Source organism: Tachypleus tridentatus, chromosome 9 (assembly GCF_004210375.1).
Source record: "Tachypleus tridentatus isolate NWPU-2018 chromosome 9, ASM421037v1, whole genome shotgun sequence".
NCBI lineage: Eukaryota > Metazoa > Arthropoda > Merostomata > Xiphosura > Limulidae > Tachypleus > Tachypleus tridentatus.
In genome coordinates, this window is record NC_134833.1 from 103,073,159 (window position 1) to 103,096,756 (window position 23,598).

At 33.3% G+C, this 23,598-nt stretch overlaps 1 protein-coding gene across 2 annotated transcripts in view; it reads right to left on the reverse strand.

The window, feature by feature from the left end:
- raptor (regulatory associated protein of MTOR complex 1) overlaps positions 1-23,598 on the reverse strand; it is a 120,080-nt gene that overhangs the window by 20,101 nt on the left and 76,381 nt on the right. The window contains exons 14-23 of one of the 2 annotated variants that reach the window (XM_076456173.1): positions 23,166-23,357; positions 22,410-22,553; positions 20,434-20,569; positions 19,992-20,075; positions 16,217-16,470; positions 14,605-14,702; positions 5,448-5,589; positions 4,717-4,818; positions 1,925-2,033; positions 676-790 (exon numbers count right to left, since the gene is read on the reverse strand). In XM_076456173.1, the coding sequence (XP_076312288.1) occupies positions 676-790; positions 1,925-2,033; positions 4,717-4,818; positions 5,448-5,589; positions 14,605-14,702; positions 16,217-16,470; positions 19,992-20,075; positions 20,434-20,569; positions 22,410-22,553; positions 23,166-23,357 (1,376 nt within the window). Of the gene's footprint in view, positions 1-675; positions 791-1,924; positions 2,034-4,716; positions 4,819-5,441; positions 5,590-14,604; positions 14,703-16,216; positions 16,471-19,991; positions 20,076-20,433; positions 20,570-22,409; positions 22,554-23,165; positions 23,358-23,598 lie in introns of both variants that reach the window. The other variant, XM_076456171.1, reaches the window with a different exon arrangement.

Below are 23,598 nucleotides of genomic sequence, written 5' to 3' on the forward strand. Positions count from 1 at the left end.
AAACATTCAAAGATTTCATTGTGAAAACAAAAAAGTCTAACATTAAATTGGTTTTGTTTTAAATTATTACTGTTAAAGCTTTTCGAGCTTTCACAGATTTCAGTGTGAAACCAATACAAATTTTGATCAATGTACAGGTTGCATAATGCAGACAAAAAAATGGAAGCATACACAAAAAATGCAATAAAGTGCAAACTTATCATAAACTTTCCTTTTCCTTTATTCTGTGGTTGCATACACACAATAGCCAAAGAAACTTTATATATACAGTGTAACAAACTATATGTAATACAGTAACTTACAATTTATTACAATACATACTGGTGAACACTTTTAAACAATTTCACCAATTTTTACTCAAAACATTTTTAGAATTGAAATTTTGCCATTTTGTAATATTTATTCAGTGTAATAGTCCCTCCACTAAAAAAAAATAAACGTTTAAACTTACACTTCTACACAGTTCTGAAGAGTCACACCCCTTTTGTTTTTAATTTACTTCCCATTCCAGGGCATAAATCTATATTTTCTGAAAAACTGTTATCCCTTCCAAATATAATTATCATGGTTTTGTTTCTCATGTGGTTTTAATTCTCTTAGTCTTACTTTTAAAGACAGTGAAGTTAACAATGGTTTGTGGTACATATAGATAGCTAGTTTTAATTCCTTTCCTACCTGTATGAATCTTTATCTGACACCACAAAATAAGATTCATATGGATGAAACTGAATCACTGAAGGGATACTGGTGTTTTTGTTGATGAATATCTGTTCATCCAGTCTTCCTATGTCTGAAAAGTAATGCTGTTGTAGTAACTAATTCACTCTTCTTATATATGAAAGGTATTAATTTTTTAACTAATAAATGTAACATCATCACCTCTGAAAAGTTATTATATTAATTACCCAATTCTTGTTTTACACACAAAAATATAAACAAATCTCACCAGTAAATCTAACCTTCTCACAGCTAAAAAATATATACTAAATTAGTGTATTCAAACTTCTCACATATGAAAAATAATATTATTATAGTAGTGTTTATATTTGAAAAAGGCACTCCTTGTAGTTTGATGCACTCCAGGACAATTTACATATTTTCTAAAGTTTTATTTAAACTTTTCTGATTACATTGCACAACAATTTTTTTGAAAAGTTTTACTTCCTGAAAAGTTTTTGCTGATGGTGACAGGTACCTGATGGGTATGCACAAATATAGTTTTGGTTTTGCTTTATCACATGGGAACTTTGAGAAATAGACAGTTAACTGTTCACCAGCATTAACATATTTAATTGCAGTTATGTTTCTAATATGCTATTAACCAATCAGATGAGTCAAATATCATCTTCCCTAAAGCTGGGCCTGCAGCTAGCATCTCATAAGGTCATCGGGGATTTAATAACAAAAGAAAAGAGAAACATTATCTCAAATTGGCTGTTACACAATTTTGCTTCCTTAATGACTATTCACAGATAGTCTTTATAAAAACAAAAACAATTTACTAAGAACAGACCACTGGAAATGTTAAGTAAAACACAGATTCTCAAAACAGTCATTATAGTCCTCATAACACTCACATACTTCTACAAGTAGCATAATGAAACACAAATATTGAAATATTACTATTTAAATATAGAAAATTTGATTTTCTCATATACATTCCAATAATTTAGAACACTGGAAGGTTCTTAACAACTGTTTTTGCTCAACACTAAATTTCATCAAGCTGGTTAAACTGAGAACTTGTTCAAATAAATATTAAAGTACATAAGATGTTTCAAACTTTTAAGACAAAATAACAACTGCATGAAAAACAAAGTAAGTTGTTAAGTTTACATTCCTGGTGTTTAGCTAAAGAGAATCTCGTTGGAATCCTTTTTTGAAACAAATACAACAAAAAACAGACACTAAAAATCCTACTCACCAACTTTTTTCTGTTCTTCTGCTACACCCATCCTACAAAGAGCATTTCTTTTGAACCTTATCTCTCTTTCCAGGTACTGAGAGCTTTCTACGTCTACTTCATCTACACTCTACAAACAAAACAACTTACAATATAGTTAAAAATAAAGTAGTAAGAGGAGACTAACTACAGTCAACAAGTATGTTATGTAAAGTGTTACACCTAAGGTAGAAATGAATAACGTGAAAAGTGTGTGTGTAAATGCACACCTATATATAAAAAGAAAGGATAACTAAAAATATACACCATCCATAGCAGGACTAATGAGGCAAACTTACAAGATATATATGTTGAAATAAGCAATGTGTAAGTAGCAAGCTATTAAAACTGAAAAGCTAAATATCATAAAGTTGGAGAAGCAGTTAATAACTTAAGTGAAAAGATAAATAACCACAAAAACTGTAATAAAAGTGTTTGTTTACAGTGAAACACAAAGCCACACAATGGGCTATTTGTGCTGTGCTCACCATGGGTATTCAAACCTTAATTTCAGCATTATAAGCCTGCACATTACCAATGAACCACTGGAGACCATAACAGAAGTGATTCACTGAAAGTGAAAAAATAATACAAATTATGGTAAATGTGGTACAAGCTGAAACCAATGAAAGCACACATTAAGGAATAAAAGATGTAACAGGATAGATCATATGATACAAGTTTCAATTTATACCAAAAATGTTCTCTGTCTTCCTAATTATACTATGATTTTAACTTTTCACAACTGGTTTGGTCCCAGGGACCAACCTTGTAACCATTTTGTACTTGCCATATTTTTTGTATGATATGATACAAGTTTCAATTTATACCAAAAATGTTCTCTGTCTTCCTAATTATACTATGATTTTAACTTTTCACAACTGGTTTGGTCCCAGGGACCAACCTTGTAACCATTTTGTACTTGCCATATTTTTTGTATGATATGATACAAGTTTCAATTTATACCAAAAATGTTCTCTGTCTTCCTAATTATACTATGATTTTAACTTTTCACAACTGGTTTGGTCCCAGGGACCAACCTTGTAACCATTTTGTACTTGCCATATTTTTTGTATGATATGATACAAGTTTCAATTTATACCAAAAATGTTCTCTGTCTTCCTAATTATACTATGATTTTAACTTCTCACAACTGGTTCGGTCCCAGGGACCAACCTTGTAACCATTTTGTACTTGCCATATTTTTTGTATTATAACTTTTAATGCAGTAAGCTTATTGTGACAAAATGTTGCATACTGTAAGTAAACATTACAAGGCTAACAAATATATCAGATTTTTAAAATTAAGTTTAAAGATTTTTAAGTGTAATTTGCTCATACCTTTTCTTTTCAAATGTTGATCACCTAACATGTAAAGTAATTTTACTTTTAAGATGAAAAATAATTTATGCCTTAGAAAATTGTCAAATTTCACATGAAAGATCTGTACAACCCCTAATGACCTCAAGATAATTACCTAACTTTTTTTTCTGTTTATCTATCATTTCTTCTATTGTATCACTGTAAGGGTTTGGTTAATTGACCAATCTTGTAACCACTTTACAATTTAAGAACTAGTTATACATTTTGCTATTTTCAATCTAGGATTACTACAAATTTTAACATGGTATCACAAATGATTAATCTAAAATACCTTTAATCTCATAACATTATACATATATAAAAATGTATTACATTTATTTTATTGGCCTTTCAGCAGTGTCTGACTAACGTTAGAGACATTGCAATGATATAGTGCACATACAATCATGTTATCATATCAAATAGTATAAAACTGGCTGTTATAAAGCAGCTGTCTTAGTTTTATTCTACTGAACCAGTATTTTGTAGAATACAGTCACATAATTATAAAACATTACATACAGTTATTTATTTATTTACTATTTACAAACAAGTTCTTAAATTTCAGTTATTCTTCTCAGAATGTAGAACAGTAAATAAAAAAATATATAAAGCGATGATATATTCTACTTTTTATTGCAAAAATGTTTGTACTTGTTTGTCATACCTTGCATACTAAACCTCACATGTGGAGGATGTAAAACAAAACCTTTTAGGTTTTATAAATGCAAATTGAAATAAAAAATTGTAAGTAACTATATTAATATCACATGATTCTACTGTACTTTATCAGATTTACCAATTAAGCTCTACATGGGTCTAAAAAATATTGTTTTTCACACAAAAATTACACTTACCCCTTTCTTGTGAGATTTAAGACAAAAATAACCATGGGAACCAGTTTGAGTAAACCATGCAAAGGAAATTTCGAGCTTCTGATTGGTTATAAAGACATGACAGAACAAAGTGGGTATTAATAAGGAAGTATTTCCAAAAATGGAAGAGGTGGGTGGACTTCTTATTTTATAATATAGTCTGTCAATAATGGTAACTAAGAGTTTCTAATTCATAAGAGGCTATAGACTTCATATTTAGAAATTATGAACATCTAATCTGAACGAAAGTTGCATTCAACATACCACATGATATTTAAGTTTTTTTTCTTAAATATTTACTTTTACATTAGAAAATTAACTAATGTATAATGCTAAAATTTGATTTACAATCTACAATTTGATACCAAAGTTATTTACATTCATAAATAGTATTTCAATAAAATATTGAATATAAGTTTACAAACATGATGACATGCCCTTTGACCCATAACCATAGAAAAAACCCATAGTGATAGGGTTAATGCCAAATAATTATGGAATATGCAAAAAATAAAACAGAAAATCATATTTACTAACCCTTGTTATTAGCTGGCTAAACTGTTTGCAACACCAGTCTACAAACCCAGTATTAATAAGAGGAGATTTGTGACTTCCATTCTCTTCCTGTTCCTCTGCAATCTGTTAATATTTTGTATAAAACACAATATTTACAATGACAAATGAAAAATAACAACTTACAATCCAATATTAACAAAATTAACAAGCTAGTTTATCAGGTTAAACAAAGACAGTGGTGGTTTGTGTGAAACTACAAAAAAAAATCAAAACTATCCAAGTAAGAAAAATACATTCACTTGTTAATATTGTTAATCTGATTATAAATTAGACATAAATTGGGTACATAAAAAAATGTAAAAGTATGAATTTGGTGTCAAGAGGTTTCACACCTCCTCAACAGTGTAAAGATTCCAAGACACTAAATCTAGTTAAGTGAAGCAAGTTACATCAACTAAGAGTAACACAAGCATTTTTGCCACTATCAAGCAATTAAACAGAAATGAAAGAATTATAAGAAAATTAATCTTTACTGTCTATAGCTATAAACTTAAAGCCATTAATAAAAACTATTAATTGTGAATAAGCTTACTTGGTTAATAAGATAAAATGGTTTTATCCAGTAATAGCACAAAGTTATTTTATTAAAATTCTTAACAGTGAATACACAATACCATCCTGATAGCCACTCATACTTTTGTCTAGTATTCACATACACATACACACAAAAGAGGATAAGTATTTACTACAACCGGGCCTCTATCAAAAATTTTTCGAGTTCGTGTGAAATGAGCAGAGTAATGGTACTGCTGACGAGGTTCTGTAAGCTGTCCACTTCCTGTATGAGGGCGAGAACTATCATGATGTCCCATATTGGCTGGGGGAGACTCTCCCCTGAAAATAATATAAAAAATATGTAGCATAACACTGTATTCACGACCTAACACAAGTTTCAACTGCTTACACACAACTTCAAGTTTATGAAGAATCATTTAACTGAAAACCTTTCATTATTCTAAACTTCTACTGAAGTTAAACAACAACATCAACAAAGGAATTTGCTGCAATATAAACCAGATAATTATTCATTAGACTCTTCTCTATACATACAGAAATTTCTTCAATATGGCACTCAGAAAATTGTTCACAGCCACATCTAAATGCATAGTCCTCAAAGGTCTGACAATTTGTATCAATTCCCAAATAAAATATTTCAAGAAAGCAAATGGTTTTCTCTCTCTCTCTTTACACTACACACAAAACTGAAGTTCTAAAGTAATTATAATTTCTACACTATGCATACACAAAATTTTAAAAGTTATCTTCTACATTATATTCCCACATACATAACAAACAGAAACAATCACTTTCAAAATTAGTTACACATACAAATACAGAAGTTTGAAAATTATTATAACTTCTACACTAGATACAGTATTGAAAATAATTATGTAAACATTGTATAAAACAAAATATCTTGGGTTTGCTCCTCATCTCCATACTGTATAAAATTCACTGCTCCGATGTACAGTTTTGTACTGACAGTTTACACAGTGATTTACAGCCATCTAATCAGACACTACCACACCAGCACAATACCTATTAAATACAAGCAGTCACACTATTCACAGCATTAGTATTGTGAATGTATTAAAGGTTCTACAGAGACAAATTCAAGATAGTTACTCTTTATGACAGAATGACTCATTTTTAGGTTTTAGTAGAAGCTACCTAAAAATACCAAAAATGGCACATGAAACTAGTATAGCCAAGAAATAACCAAGATGGAAAGCTCATACACATCAAACGTAATAAGTAACACAGGGTATACTTTTAATACAATACACAACAATCCAGTACAGATCTTGCCAATGACCTAGCAGCAAGTACAAATGTGAAATGTCACCTCAGAACAGTGAGATATAAAAATTTCGAAGTGACCTCAGGGGATGTGTGTCTGTTGAGAAATCATTACTAAGAAGAAGTGACTAAACCAATGTGATGAAAGGCCTTTAGCCTTTCACCCCTGGAATGATGAATTCTAGATAAGAGTTCTTTATAGATTATTGATTGATTGACTGATTTAGTGTTTTATGGCACAAAGCAGCGAGGCTATCTGCGCCAGACATTCGGTAAAAATGTAAAAAAATAAATAAATAAATAAATGTAGTAATAGACATAAATGGAAATGAAGGTAAAACAAAAAAGTATAAAACCAATGTTGACACCTAGTCTACAATGTTAAGACAGAAGGCAGAGTATAAGAAGTTGTAAGTTATTTACTCTAGCAAAAAGGTAATGATCATAACCCGCCAGGAAGACTAACAGGTAAGTTCAAGAATCACCGTCAATCACCTGAAGTTGGCCTTTCCAGTCCTGGTTCCGGGTTATGTGTCATAGCAGCTATTATCAAAATGTAAAAGAATAAAAGTTTTAAAAGACACTCCGCAAAATCGTAATAATGAGTAGCCAAATTTCCAGTAAAAAGATAAAAGTCAAGTAAATGGAGTAAAATTTGTAAAAGTAATTGAAAATGAAAGCAAAACGGCAATTAAAACAGAAAATGGCGTAAAAAACCAATGTTGACATCCAGTCAACAAAGTTGTAAAGAACTACCTGTAGCAGAATGGTAATGATCATAACCCACCAGGAAGACTAACAGGTAAGTATAAAAACCACCGTCAGTCACCTGAAGTTGGTCTTTCCAGTCCTGGTTCCGGGTTATGAGTCAATATGGCCAGTACTAAAAAGTTAAGTAGTAAAAGTGTGAAATGATATGCAGCAAAAGTATAATAACAACTCGCCAGGACGACTAACGAGTAGTTCAAACAGTAGCGTTAGTCACCTGAAGTTGGCCTCTCCAGTCCTGGTGTCGAGTTATTTAATGTTCTGGCCATTGTCCAATGTCAAATTGAATGAGAGAGATTAAAACTGTAAAAAAGGAACCACAATTAAAAAGGTGTGATGAATAAATATGCAACACTTAAATGAGATTAAAAAGATTAATGGCCATTAAAAAATTAAAAACATTATCAAGGTGGACAGAGTCACCATCACCAATAACTCTGTCCAATGTTACAGATTGACCCTGGGAAAAAATATGTTTAAAATATTGCCGTCGTTGAGAATTGTAACGATGGCAAGAAAGAAAAACGTGGCTGATAGTGATTTGAGTGTTACACAAACTACACATTGGTGCATCAGTTACAGATAAAAGAAAATGATGAGTTAAAAAACTGTGACTAATGCGTAGCCTAGTGAAAACAACTTCCTCCTTCCAAACTTTACAGAAGCTAGAGGGCCAAAGTCCAATTTTGGGTTTGATTTGAAAAAGTTTGTTGTTGCGTTGCTCACTCCAAGTGGACTGCCAGCTGGCACGGAGCCAAGCCTTGAAGACAACACCATAGTTCATGTACGGAATAGGCATAGGAGTGATGGTGCTGAAGCAGACATATTTAGCTGCCATGTCTGCAAGCTCGTTCCCGCGAATACCAACATGGCCTGGTATCCAGAAAAACTGGATTGAAGTAGCTGCTAATGAGAAATAGGCCAGTCGGTTTCAAATATCAGCGAGAATAGGATGTGAGCTAACGTGTAGCGATTCCAAGGCAAGTATAGAACTAAGCGAATCAGTATAAATAGTGCAGTTGGAGTACTGCTCAGCTGCAATATGATCCAGGGCAAGAGATATGGCATACAGTTCAGCAGTGAACACAGAAGCTGTAGAAGGGATTCTGCACGCAACTACTGACCCATAGCAAACCATAGCAGAGCCCACTGAATTACCTGATTTGGAACCATCTGTATAAATGGGAACTGAATGATTGTTTGAAAGATATTCATTGAATAAAAGACGGTACTTCCAATCTGGAGTATCTGCCTTTTAGGTGACTGAAAGAAAGGTCACATTTGGGGGCTGTAATAAGCCATGGTGGGATGGGCGACCTGTGGAATCTACAATGTTATCCAAGGACAGACCCAATTCATCCAATTGCACCCAGATCACGAAGGCCAAACGGAGCAATGACAGATCGTCTGTTCTGAAAAGTACTGCCCACCGAGGAAGGAAAACACATTTCCAGGTGGGATGCTTTGGTAAGGAATGAAGTTTCAAGTATATTGTAAAAATAGTTGCAAACAGCGAAGGTGTAGAGAAGGTTCGTGAGATTCAATGTATATACTTTGAACTGGAGAGGTACGGAAAGCCCCAGTGCAGAGTCAAGTCCTTGGTGATGAATGGAGTCCAGCATCTTTAAGGCGAGGGTCTGGCAGAGCCATAGACCATTGATCCATAATCGAGTTTCGATCTAATAAGAGCACGATATACCTTTAACATTGAACAGTGATCTCCCCAACTGGTAGAAGAGAGAACACGGAGGATGTTCAGCTCTTGTGCATTTGATCGAAGCTGCTTTAAGTGTGGTATAAAGGTCAGTTTACGATCAAAGATAAGCCCCAAGAACTTGGTCTCCAGGACCACTGGCTTCAAAACTTCACCGATATGAAGTTCAGGATCAGGGTGAATACCCCGTCGACGGCAAAAGTGCATGCATACAGTTTTGGAGAGAGAGAAATTAAAGCCGTTCGCCAGAGTCCACTTCCATACACAATTGAAGGCGGTTTGTAGTTGCCACTCAATATATCTCATGTTTGACGACTGACATGAGATGTGAAAGTCGTCGACATACAGCCCATTCACAACAGTGAGAGGGAGTTGTTCAGTGATGGCATTTATCTTTATACTGAAGAGTGTAACACTCAATACACAGCCTTGAGGGACTCCAAGTTCCTGTATAAAAGAACGGGAAAGTGTCAAACCCACACGAACTTGGAATCTCCTGTCCATTAAAAAATTTTTAATAAACATGGGTAGATGGCCACGTAACCCATATGTATGGAGGTCTCGCAAAACGCCATACCTCCATGTTGTGTCGTAAGCCTTCTCTATGTCAAAGAATATTGATACAAGATGTTGGCGGTTGAGAGAGGCTTCTCTGATAGATATTTCAAGACGAATTAGGTGGTCTGTGGTAGAGTGCTGTCAACGGAACCCACACTGGATGGGCGAGAGGAGGTTGTTTGATTCAAGGAACCAAATAAGACGAGCATTAACCATCCTTTCTAATGTCTTACAGAGACAGCTCCTCAAAGCAATTGGATGGTAGTTTGAAGGAATCTTGGGATCTTTCCCTGGCTTAGAGAAAGGTAAAATAATAGCCTGGTGGCAGGCATCAGGAAAAACATTCTCCTGCCAGATCTAGTTAAAAACAATCAAAAGAATAGCAAGAGAAGCAAAAGATAGATGGTGCAGCATGTCATAATGAATATCATCAGTTCCAACAGACGTACTGGCAGACCGATGAAGGGCCATTTTTAGTTCCACCGGGGTAAAGGGACAATTATAGTCAAAGAAACAGTCAGTTCAAAAGGAAAGAGGTGATCGCTCTGCCCGAGTCTTGATGGCCAGAAAGGTGGAGGAACAAGCAGAAGTGCTAGATACCCGGCAAAAGCTTTCACCTAGAGTGTTAGCGATGTTCCAAACATCAGTCACCTCCTGACCATCAGAGAGTAAGAATGAGAGGGGGACAGAATTGTAGTGCCCATTAACCTTTCGAATCCTGTCCCATATGATCTTGGAACTGGTGGTAGAAGATATGCTGGTTGTGAACTTAATCTAAGATTCCTTCTGGCTTTGACGTCTTATCGATCTAGCATGTGCACGGGCCCATTGGAAAGCAACCAGGTTTGAAAGTGTGGGATATCTACGAAAAGTATCCCAGGCCCGCTTTTGAGCCTTCCGTGCTAAGTGGCAAGCAGGATTCCACCACGGATGAGGATATCGTGTAAAACGTGTCGAGGTTTTAGGAATACAATGAGCAGCTGCATGTGTAATACAGTCAGTTACCGCTGCTACACAGTCGTCTATTGATGGCTGATTTACGATGGCAGGATCAAGTTCTGCGAGAGCAGTGAAAGTGGACCAGTCTGCCTGATCCAGCTTCCACCGGGGCACGCGGGTAGGGTGGCATCGACCAAGGCCAGTCTCTCGCAAAAGGATCGGAAAATGATCACTGCCTAGTGGATTACTGTCAACCCTCCATGAAAAATGGGAGAATAATGAAGGTAAGCAAACCGAGAGATCAATAGCGGTAAAGGACTGACTAAGTGCATGAAAGTAAGTGGAAGAACCAGTATTGAAAAGAGAAAGATTGTGATCAGAGAGCATCCGCTCTACAGATTGGCCCCTCCCATCAATAATAGCACTTCCCCAGAGGGGATGATGTCCATTAAAATCCCCTAGGATTAGAAATGGAGATGGCAACTGTTCAATGAGAGCATCAAGATCTGATTGATCGTATGTCTCTCCAGGGGACAGGTAGAGAGAACAAACAGTGGTGGTATGACCCAAGGAAACACGGATGGCTACAGCCTCCAAGGGTGTGTTGAGTGACAAAGACAGGGTGGGCACGTGTTGATCAACCAACAGTGCCACCCCTCCATGTACTCGACCATCACACAACCTGTCATTTCTGTACAGAGAAAACTGCCGAATGGAGACAGTATCAGCAGTTTTGAGAAATGTTTCTTGTAAAGAAAGACAAACAGGATGGTAGGAAGCAATCAGCGTTTTGATATCATCCAGATTAGAACATAAACCTCGACAGTTCCATTGTATAAAGGTGGCCATTTTTAAGAACGGGTAGGTGAAGTGGCTGGAGAACTCTTTGGTTTACGACCACGTCTTTTTTCTTTACTGTCTTTAGTTAGAAGAGGTCAATCAACCTCCATGGATCCTGCTCTGGGTCGGGTGGGCAGGTTTTTGTTATTGGAAGGGGAATCCAGTGACTGAGGACGTGAACGAATAATTGTTTTGTCTCTTGTGGTGGGAGAAAAGATGTATCAGAAGAAATGCCTGTATTTGAAACTGAAGGACGTGGATCTTGAGGTTTGTTGGAAGGTATGGGAGGAACAGAGATGGGTGTGGAAGTCGATTCATCAACCTTTTTAACCATGGAGGTCAAAGGCTTTTCATTGGTTTTGAAAACGATTCTCTTGGAGGCACAGAGAGATCTGTCTGCACTCCCACTGTAGTTGTGGAATGAAGTGCAGCAGCATATGTCGAAATGGAGTTGTGGACAGCAATTTCGAGCCTCAGGATAACTAATGTTATGTGTCGTTTTCAAATGCTGCACCTCTTTTTCCTCCAACCATTTTGGTCAAGAATGAAAATAAGAGGGGTGAGAACCATTGCAGTTTACACAATGTGGGTTCATGTCACAGTCATAGGCATCGTGGTCCTTGCCTCCCTAGCGAGCACATGTCAGGGAACCACGACAAGATGTCTTTGAGTGGCGAATCTCTGACATTGGAAACATCGAAGAGGGTTTGGTATGTATGGCGAACCCTGCAAATGAGATAACCTGCCTTGATGGTGGCAGGGTGCGTGGTAAAGCAAATGTTAAAGCGAGGGTATTTGTTGGCAGTGTAACTCCATCTTTGCAGTGGAGATGTGCCTCACTGCAAAACTCCTTGAATGGAGAGACCAGCGAGAATCTCTGACTTGGGAACATTCTTCAAATCCCTTTCAACAATAACTCCTCGTGAAGAATTCAAGGTAGCATGGGGTGTAACCTCAATAGGTATATCCCCAATTGCCTTTGAATTCAAGAGGAGTTCACTGTGTTGGGATGTGGATGTTTCAACCAATATGTCACCAGATCAAAGTTTCTTTACTGACTTTGGAGAGCCAGGAAGTCCCTCTAGTCCCTTTTGAATAAAAAAAGGGGACATTTGCCCTAAAGGTTTTTCGAAAAGAATGTAATATAAGAAAATGAGGTGCGTGTGTTACTGATGTTGAAGATTGCTGTTCTGAGTATTCAAGGCGTGGTCACTTACCCATTGACTGTTTTTTACAATTTTATTTAAATTTTTAGAGGATCCATAGGAAAAGAAAAATTTTGGTACCCACTGACCCCACCCACCATGGAACCCTACAAGGGGACGCACTACAAAGTCACACAAGGACAATGCAGCAACGCCAGGGTTTCGTGAGCACTATACCCAAACACCAGCATCAGGCACAATGTCCACAACACCCATTGAGAACTTCCAAAACTGGTACTTGGTTGACTCTAGCCCAAGTGGACCAGCCGATTGACTCAAGGGGGGCCACCCAAAGGCCGCCCGTCTACAGGAATTCGAGGCCAAAGTGGTGTGTTAGGGTTGGACCCCTCAACCACCAGGATCCTCTCCTCCCCTTCACGGGTCGCCACGCACGGCAAACATGTGGGTGGATGTTTAGATCCCAGAGAAGGTAACCAGATAGAACAGAACCTTCCCTAGGAGGTCCCCTCACCACATACAGGAATCCACACCAAGGGGTCTTTATAGATTAATTCAAATGCAAGTTGTTTGGCAACAACAGTCTGTCCAATTGCAGAGGGGAAAACAATTTCACAGTGAACATGCAAAACTGATAGTGAAGTTTGCTTGAGGACCAACTACACCAGTACTCCTGTGGACTGCCTCCTGAGTTGGGAGCAAGAAGATTCTTATCAATCAGGAAAAATATTTTTTGGGTAACAACTGATTTTCAAGCACAACAGTGATCCCAAGAATGTACCCAAACAGATAAAACAATATATGGAAGTTACAAAGATACAATAAAAGAAGCAAAATGATGACTTGATCTGCACAGATTCCCAATATTAATATTATCAAGAATTTACCTGGCTTTTAAGAATCTGAGGCAGTCACACTGCAAACAAAATTTTGCAGAGTTTTGAGGAGTTATACATCACATTTCATTATCAATGGATGGATAAATGTATCATTACTATACACTGATAAGATGTGCTGTTCTGTTTAAAACAAATACAACATATTAATGCATTTTACAATATATCTCCTTTTATTTTATATTATACATAATATTTAGTACTGATGATAAAAATGACTATTTGGTTACAAGTATTCATTGGCTGTGAATTATGCACAAGTATCACCTGTGTTTCCATAGTTAATTCCAAATTTGTACACACAAACACTGACCATTTATTCAAAATCATTATAATACATACATACAAAACTTATAAACCAATTACAGCATCTTTAATAAATACACACATACAAAACATTAAAAGATATTCCAGATTCTTCACAACATTCTAGTTCAAAACAAACTAGTCAGTTTGTTTTTATACATTCAGTCAGTTTCACTTTGACTGACAGTCATTTAATTTATTTTGATACTTTCTTTTGTCAATGAAAGAGGTCACTACTTCAAGCTATAAATTATGAAAAACACAGCAAAAACTGGCAATGGTTTATAAGTGACTTATGACCTGACCTGCTACAGTGACATCACCATTAACTTTGTCAGGCTAAATAACAATATTTTCAGAAACAATATTCTTGTTTGGGACCATTTTATATCTAACAAGTATAGTTTATTTTCAGCAAATAATAAGATATTTTACATATTTATATTGCTTGTATAAAATAATTTTGACAATAATATTCCATAAGTAAGAATTTGAGTTTTTCTGTTGTTACCCACCATACTCACTAAATCTAAATAGGTTTATATTTCTTGTCAGTAACAAAAATGTTCATAGCTTCCAAACAGATATAATTTAACAAGAAAACATTTTCAGGAATGAAAAGAATGGCTAAAGAATCTATTAAAAAATTCACAGATCTGTGAAAGCCTTCTAAGCTTCCATTAGATTCCTTTGTTTCCTCTGGAGCTCCATGTAAACACTATGAAACCACAGATTACTGCTCATACCACTTTATTTATTATACATTTGCACCTAAAAAGTGTTCTGTGATCTGAAAATAGTTCAAGGAATATGGTTATAAGAATGTAGAAATGTCTGATTAGGTAATATAGTAGCTTTAACATACGTGATAAACTTGGGTCGACCTGAAGGTGATGACGGTTCTGAGTAACACAATGATTTGTTTTCTCTGGGAACATCAGCAGACTGGCTATTACCCACTGTCTAAAGAAAATGACAGAAGTGTACTTTTAATATATTTAGAAGCACATCTGAACATAACTACACAATTTTAAAAAAGTAGGCACTGAGGCTAGACATTAAAAAATAAACTGCTCAGTATCAGAATTTGTTTCTAATCTGCTCAACTGTATTAAGTCTAATGAACTGTTTTCACACAAGGTACAATAAGATGTGTGATGTATCTAATCTCAACAACTGATAGTATATCACAGTGATCTTGTATAACATAGTTATTTTTCTTTACCCACTTTTCACTATGCTCAACACTAATACACCATACAGTACACAATAAAGTGTTTAATTTATTTATTCATTTGTTGTTACATTCAAAACTACACAATGGACAATTTGTGCTCTTCCCACCTTGAGTACAAAACCTATTTTTAGCATTATAAGCCTTAATTATTTTGAGTTTTTAGTTGAGCAATCAAAGCACAAGATCAGCCCCTTAAAATAGCAAGGTTACATCTGAAAACCCCCTACTTTTCACATGGTCAGTTCTATGTTAGGTGTTCAAGAGAAGGTTCAACAAGAAATCTCTCTATTCTGGCCCAGGAAGAAGAAAGAATTTCTAATACAGTTTGTCAAGAAACAAAGTATAAACAGACACTGAGGCTGACAGGAATTAGTAAAAATAAACAAATTAGAGGAAAGCACAGTATTTGTTATACCACTTATGTAATGAGGAATAAAGTGGTTGTGAATGAATTAAGTATTAAACAAAATAGATATGAATAAAGTACATGTAAAATAAATTGTCTTTAAAGTAAAATATGCATGTAAATGTAAAGTTTTTGTTTAATTTATTAGTTCAGATCCTACACTCAATCTTCAAGACCCTAAACAGAAGACAGGTGTCTTAGTATGTTCTACATAACTTACAATAAAATACTTGACATTAAAGTACCATATGACATAACTGTTACATGAGCTTTGGTACAGGATAATAATTAGTTAAGAGTTTTAACAAATATTAAACATAGTAAACATTAAGAAAAAAAAAAAAAGCATATGATCCTATTAGGTAAACAGCATTAAGACATGAAAAAATTATCAGACAGATAAGAAAATATAAGATAACTAAAGATAAATACTGTAAAATTTGTCTTTTAACCCATAAGGTTAGAAGATAAATACTGTAAAATTTGTGTTTAATCCATAAGGTAAGAAGCAAAAGAAGTTACTGAAGAAATATGCAAAAAAATTTAAAAAAAACAACTGATAAACAATTAATAGTGGCTGATAAATTTGGGAAATGAAGCCTAATTAAAACAGTATTTCAAACATTTCATATACTAGCTAAGTTTTAAGGAGAAATTATAAAAGCATTCACAATTGTCTTTACATTTTTCTCCACAGTATTAGAAACAACAACAGGTCTTATTCTGTATAAAATAATAAAAAATGTTAAATCAGTGTTACTTTTATTCTGTTTATTAAGTAACTAACATTAAGAAAGTAAAAACATTATATGATTTTGGCATATAAACACCAACCTTGGACAAAATTGTATTGATCAGTGTTGTTGCTAAACCAGCAACTTCTGTTGACGGGTCATTGCCCATTGTCAGCACAGCTTTCCAAATGTTAGTGTAAACACTTGCAAAAACCAGTCCACTGAGCAAAGGTCCACCAGTCATACTACTGATTGAGGTGCTTGAGCTCACCCTCCTCATAGAATCTGAGACATGAGAAGCATCACTATATACTCCTGACTCCATATTACCACCAAGGCTTGCAAGAAAATGACCTACAATATGAAATATAGTATAATATTTTTATTTCCTATTTGGGTAAAGATTCCATTAATGTAAAATATCGAAAATAACTTCTGTTTCAGATTGTTACCTATGAAAAATCTACTTCAAGAGCAAGTATATTTTTAATCATTGGTTCCTATAGTACAACTGTGAAAAAAAATAAAATTAATATGTAGTCTGAGGACTCATAAATAAATAAAACCTACAGTTTAAAATTTTAATTCCTTTTAACCTGCACTTCCTTATGAAGCACATTTTATGACACAACTAAAATTATGTATTTTAAGTTGTGGAGTCATGTTTATTCTTTTATTATATAAATCAATCTTACAATTTCTTTGACTAACAATCTTTATTCTGACACAACAGCAGTTATTCCTAACTATGTTCCTTAATCACATGTATTGCTGATGCAGAATTTTGTTTCAATGATACATTTATATTTTAAGGGATACAAGCAAAACTAACTTAATGCAAGAGACTACTTAATAGTAAAGCTAACACTGAATAATTTATTCTGAGACTGATACTAAAACAAAACAGCAGATACCATTAATAAAGAACTCAGTGATTTTAACCAAGTATTTATAAAATCTACTAAAAGTTCAATGTTATCACTATCAGTATATATCAATGTATATGAAAACCTTTGCATTAAATACAAGGTTTGACATAAGTTTTAATTTCTTAATGTCAAAGAAATATTTAAATTAATTCTCAATCTTCACTTGTCTGTATCATGTAACACCTTTTTATGCTCAAATTACCCATTTTAAATTTTTAGTTTGGAACTTTGCTTGTTCAGGTGTGTGGATAATCTAACAGACTTCTAGCTTAGTTAAAAAACCAGATACATTCTAGTAGTTTTAAAACATTTTTGTTGGCATTTTTTTGTAATCTAAATTGCATAACAATATTTTTAAAAAATAATTTCTGAGACCACTTTTGTAATTACGATTTATGCCTAGAATTTCATACAAGATTTCAATAGTATTTAAATACTAATTTTCAGGTTTCTTATATTTATTATTAATTATTCTGATGAAAAAATTAAAATGTTATAATTAGACAATTATTACGTTAGATGAGAAAACTCAAATAAACAGAAAACTTTTGAAGCACATGATCAGCCTGATTGTGGCTTATCTAATTTGACAAACATATGCTGGTGACTTGATCCTTTATTTACAAAAAGTTGTCTGCAAGATAAATAAATAGCTATCTACAAATTTTGAAAGAGTCTACAAACTCAACTTTTTTTTTCAGGGTAGGTAAGTAATTTTATAAGCTGAAATATTTTACAGCAATGTTGCTGGTCAAGTTGGTAAGCATATTAGGTGAAAAAAGGTTTGAACCTGCAATTTAAGGTTTGCAAGTCAACCACCCTAACCACAAGGCAGTGCCAGGCACAAATTAAACCATAAAGAAATAAAACTAAAAGAAAAACACATTAGCTTTGGCTGTAAAAATAAATCATGTGCAACTGTTCATACAATCATTATATTAAGCAAAAAGGGTAACTTATATTCACTTCATAATCTTTCATGCAACAGTTACAAGGTTTGTTAAATTGACAGAAACTGATATAACTAATATCAATTGTATTTAGAGTTCATTTTATTTCACCATGTAGTTACCTAAATATATTTAGGTATATGAATAATGTTATGACATTTTATAATATTTATTATTCAATATTATACAGTGGACCAATTTTATAATGATTGTGTGTGTACATACATATATTAAAGATTCTTTTGTTTTTCACCAAACGTGAAATTGTAAAAAAGAACCTGTGATATAAACCTAATGCACTTTTTTTGTTAAAGTAGAGAAAATAATAGGTAAAATATGATATTCATTTAAACGTTCTAGAGATTATGAAATAAAGTGAAAATGATAAAAATGGAAAAAAGTAGCATCACTTTCAGCATAAAAATCACCTTGAACTCAGACTTAATAAGTAAGATTGTTTGTTTTGGAATTTCGCACAAAGCTCCTTGAGGGCTCTGTGCTAGCCATCCATAAGCTTGTCATCACCACCCACCGCCAACTCTTGGGCTACTCTTTTACCAACAAATAGTGGGATTGACCGTCACATTATAATACCCCCACGGCTGAAAGGGCAAGCATGTTTGGCGTGACCAGGATGCGAACCTGCAACCCTCAGATTACGAGTCGCATGCCTTAACACGCTTGGCCATGCCAGACCAAGTAAGATAGAAAATCCTGTACTTTCTAGAGGGGTGATAAATAAATTAGAGAAGAAGGAAGACCTAAAAATCAAATGTCATAGTTCTGATATTAGGGAGATAAAATATTTTTTATAATATTAAAATCTGATTTACTAATTACATTTTCAGGCCAATTTTATTTGTATACAATAATAATGGAGTAGTTTAATGAAATTTTGAATGTAACTCAATAAACGGTTGTGTCATACACACTTTGAATTACCTACTGAGAGAGATTTAAAGGCATCAAGCAAATGTGAACATAAGTGAAGATATGACTTCATAAACACTTTACTACAATCATTATACATAAAACTATAAACAATAACATTTAATTTTGAAAAGTATTCATAATGTGACTATTACTTCCTAAACTTTAGAAATATGTTACAAGACTAACAATCTTTTGAAGGTTGTTCATATAAAAACTTTAATTATGTCATAATTCAAAAAAGACACAGGAACAAAATTCCTGTAACCTCAGATAATTACAGTCAAAAACATTATAGGATGGAAATAAAGATATAATTTTTATTACTTTAGCTGCTAGGTTTTACTTGTTCTATCAGCTTTGACTATCTAAGCCTAATATTTTGTAACTAGAATTAATATTCTTCTTCCTTACCCTAAAGTTTAATAAAGTCATTGCAGTTTACTGGGATGCAGGTTATTTTCACATAATTAACACAGAACTTTCAAAATATTTTTATTATGTCAAATTGGTTAGTATTATTCATTCATTGTGAAAAACGTTTAAAACTATTAATTATAAACTACTTAAGAGAAGTTAAAATGGATATAGGAAAATTTCTTAAACAGAGTTAAGGTGATTTCACACTGTGCAAAAAAGTATCAGAATGTTTCCATGTAATACTTTTCACATAAAATCACAATTAGCCTGGAAAATTTGTTTCACTATATGAAAAGCAAACGTTTTCCAAATGTTTTTTCCTTACAAGATGTAATACACATACATTGTCCAATGGCAAAAAGTATTCTCTCTAATTTCTTGTGCACTACACATAATCTTTCAGATTCTACTAAAAGAGTAAGATAAATACACATATATATTTTGAACTATACACTTATATGTGTTAATATTCTGTAATGCCCTGCACAAGTGAGCACTGAAGGCAAAGAATGTCTACTTTACAGGTGACCAGTATAAGAGCCCTTATTCACCAATCCTATATTATTTAAAGTACAAATAAATAAAATATTGCATTTGTAAACAGCACAAGGTCTTAAAAAAATCATGTTTTTATAGCTCTACTAACCTCCACTTGGTGATCCAAACAGCTTCAGTCTATCTCTAGATGTCACTTTCCTCATTGTACTAGTAGAGGATATCACTTCAGGTACTGGAATAGAAAGTGAATATATTAATACTTTATTCTCCCAATATAAATTAGATGAATAATAGTGTGTGTGTATAAACAAAAACTATATTTTATTGCCCTCTTAATAAGATCATTATTGTTCTATAAATTTGAGATCCTTATTATACACAAGATAAATAAACATTAATCATTAATATATATATATATAAAAATTAAATTATGTACTATTTTTTCACCACAAATTAACAATAACAAAAGACCTGTCAGAACTTTAGGCAAAACAATATCAAACATAATTTGCTGAATTAATGTAGATTTTAAAACTTCTTATTTCCATTCATGATAAAAAACTTAGAATTTGTTCAACAAATGTATTCACCAGTTGGTAAAAAACTATTTGGACTTTGGTTCTGTATGGTATCTTTCAACCTCTCCTCTTCTAGGAACTGAGTAGCAACAGCAACAAACTGGTTCTCAAAAAGAAGAACCAACCACTGGAGGGCAACTACCAGCTCCTGGAACAACATAAGTGCTTAATTCCATTAAACAAAACAAAAAATGGATCAAAATACAACTGTCAATTTCTGTAATAATGAAATTACAACAAAGAACTCTATAAATACCTAAACGTACATACTCATTCATTGAATGACAATGTATACTCCCTTAAACATATCTCAATTTCCATAATATATTAGCTACTGAATAAAAAAAAGTTTTTAAAACTAATATTTAAAAGTATGTATATATTTCAACATCAAATGTTTATGGTTACTTTGGGGAATATGAACTGAGTGGATTCCATTAATTAAGGGAATAATAGATATATTTTGAAATGTTTATTGTCGCTTAAAGCAGTTATACTGCAACTTTTTAAAACTTATACATATCTTCACAAAATTTTGAATCACATTTCAGTTTACATATATACGTGCTTAAATTTAAATTATTTTTCTTAAAACATAGAACTGTAAATAAATGAATAAATAAGTACAGAAAATAATTATTTCTTCTAGTTATGAACTTTGTACTCATTTGCAACCTGTTGTAATTTAATAAGCCTTATCAAGTTTTGCACATGAAGAATATAAAACCTAAAAAAAATATTTTGTTTTCCACGTGCGTTTCGGAATAACAAAAAATCTTAATTTACTATAACATCAATACCAAAGAATTCCACTATAATTTATCAGGCTTAATAACTAAGCTGTATTTGGGTCTAAAAAATATGATTTTACAAGCTCAATAATGTCTTACCTTACAACTTGGATTCTACCATGGAGAGCAACAATTTCCTATGTACTTACTTCACAGAGCCTCAGAAAACCACGTGGGGAGCATTCTGAGATTTCAATTGGTTATTCACACATCATAGACAGAAGTTGGTGTATGTAAGTAAAATGGACAGAAGTGGGTAGACCAATGTGTTTGATTACTAAATGCAGCAATATTTCAGCAAACAGAAAGAACAGGAAGTTCTTATTTCATACCATAGCTTGTCAATATCAGTAATCTGAGTTTCTTATTTGTAAGAAACTATAGATTTTGTACTTTGACATCATAAAAATCTAATCTGAACCAATGCTGCATTAAACATACCAGTGACTCACAAAATGACACTGATTTTTTTAATATTTATTTTAAAACTAAGTTAATTAATTTATATATAAATACTCAAATTTAATTATAATCTACCATTTGATACCAAACCTACTGATTTACATACATATAATTATAGTTTAATAAAAGTTTTAAGTGTAAGTCTACAAATGTGATAACATAGCCTTTGTCCCTTAACCATAAAAAGACCCATCTTGGTAGAATCAACAGACCAGCTTAGTTGTCTGTTTTTGGACACTCACACAATGCTATTCAAAGATTGTTTGTGCTAACTGTTCTAATTACAAATTGATAAAGTGAAGACAGATAGTCAACAGCACCCACCACATCTTGGGCTAGTCTTATCTCAACGAATAATTGGATTTGATCATCACCCTAATAGCTTATCCACAGCTCTATAAGTGTAGTAATAGAAAGTGAATGCAGAACCACAATTTCAGTAAGCTAAAGCCAACCACTGAACCATTCTCAGGCTCTTTAACATAACTAGCAAATGACATACAACATGCATTATTTTCAGTAATGCTAGTAATTAAGTTATGATGGAGGTCTCCAAGAGTAAAAGCTATGCTAAATAACTATGGCAGTGCAGGATACAAAAATGCAACCCAAACTTTACAATGAAATATTTTTTTCCCTTGATTCCAAAAAACCTATGGTCTGTCTGAACAAATCATTGAATTTTTAATATTTCATACACAACAATGTTGTAAAAGCATCACTAAATTTCCTTACCTTTCTCACAAGGACACTTCCATCATTGGCTAAAGTACTAATTAATGTCATTCCTATGCTGTGGTCTATACTATTTGCATGGTCAGATCTTTCTGTGGCACTGTTGATAAATGTTCCTAATGCAAAAACTGTAGCAGCTCTAACCTAAAAGGATTGAACAAGTGCATATAGGTTGAAGTGTTCTCTCTGACAAAAACACTTAGATAAAGGAATTATAAAAGGGTATCACACTAATCATACTATCACTTAAAAATGTAAGATGATGTGAAATATGAACTCCACACAAGATTACTACTGAAAAATTAGAACATTTTCTTTATCACAATATAATCATCCTTTTTAGGTTTTTAGACAGTCAAACCAATCTAAGAGAAATAAAGGGATGAAAATAAAAATACTTATTCAAAAACTGGTAAGTCCTTGGTCAATTATTCCTGCTATATACCAAGTGGTTTTATTCAAAAACCAAATAAAGAAGAAATTTAACTTTAAACACATTATTGAACTTTTAAAGAAATTCAGTAAATACTACCAATTATTACTAAACCAATGTGAAATTCATTAAAGTGAAAGTCAAGCTCAAGGACCTCACTAACAACTGGATCTTATACTTTTACTTGCACATCATATAAGTGTTTAGCTCACATGTCCATTGGTAAAAAGTTACAAAATACATTCCAATAAATAAACTATCTTCTTCAACATATAATAATTAGTACAAATATTCTGATATAAACTGATTTCCTTGAGATGTACCTCAGGTACTGGATCATTCAATAAAGAGTAAAGTTTTTCATGGGCACTATCACGGACTCCACACCACCTTGCTGCATCATACTTTGTCCACGTTCTACCTAAACAAATAGCCAACCACTGACGCAGTCTGGAATTGGAATCCCCCAACTGTTCTAAGCAGATGGATATCAAATTGCCTTGAAGAGCTGCTTCCTGTAAATATAACAAAAACTATCTTTAAAAGCAAACTGTTTAATTTTTTTCAGGTAATATTACAAAACATATTTTGTTAGGTGAAACAATTTGTTATTAAAAATTTGTACATGTTCTTCATATTATGAGATTAATATTTTCTTCAATCATATTAGATACAAAAATTAACAGGTATCATGTTTTATTTTAATAAGTGATAATTTACAGAAATTAAGAATTGAACTTAATCACTGGACAGTAC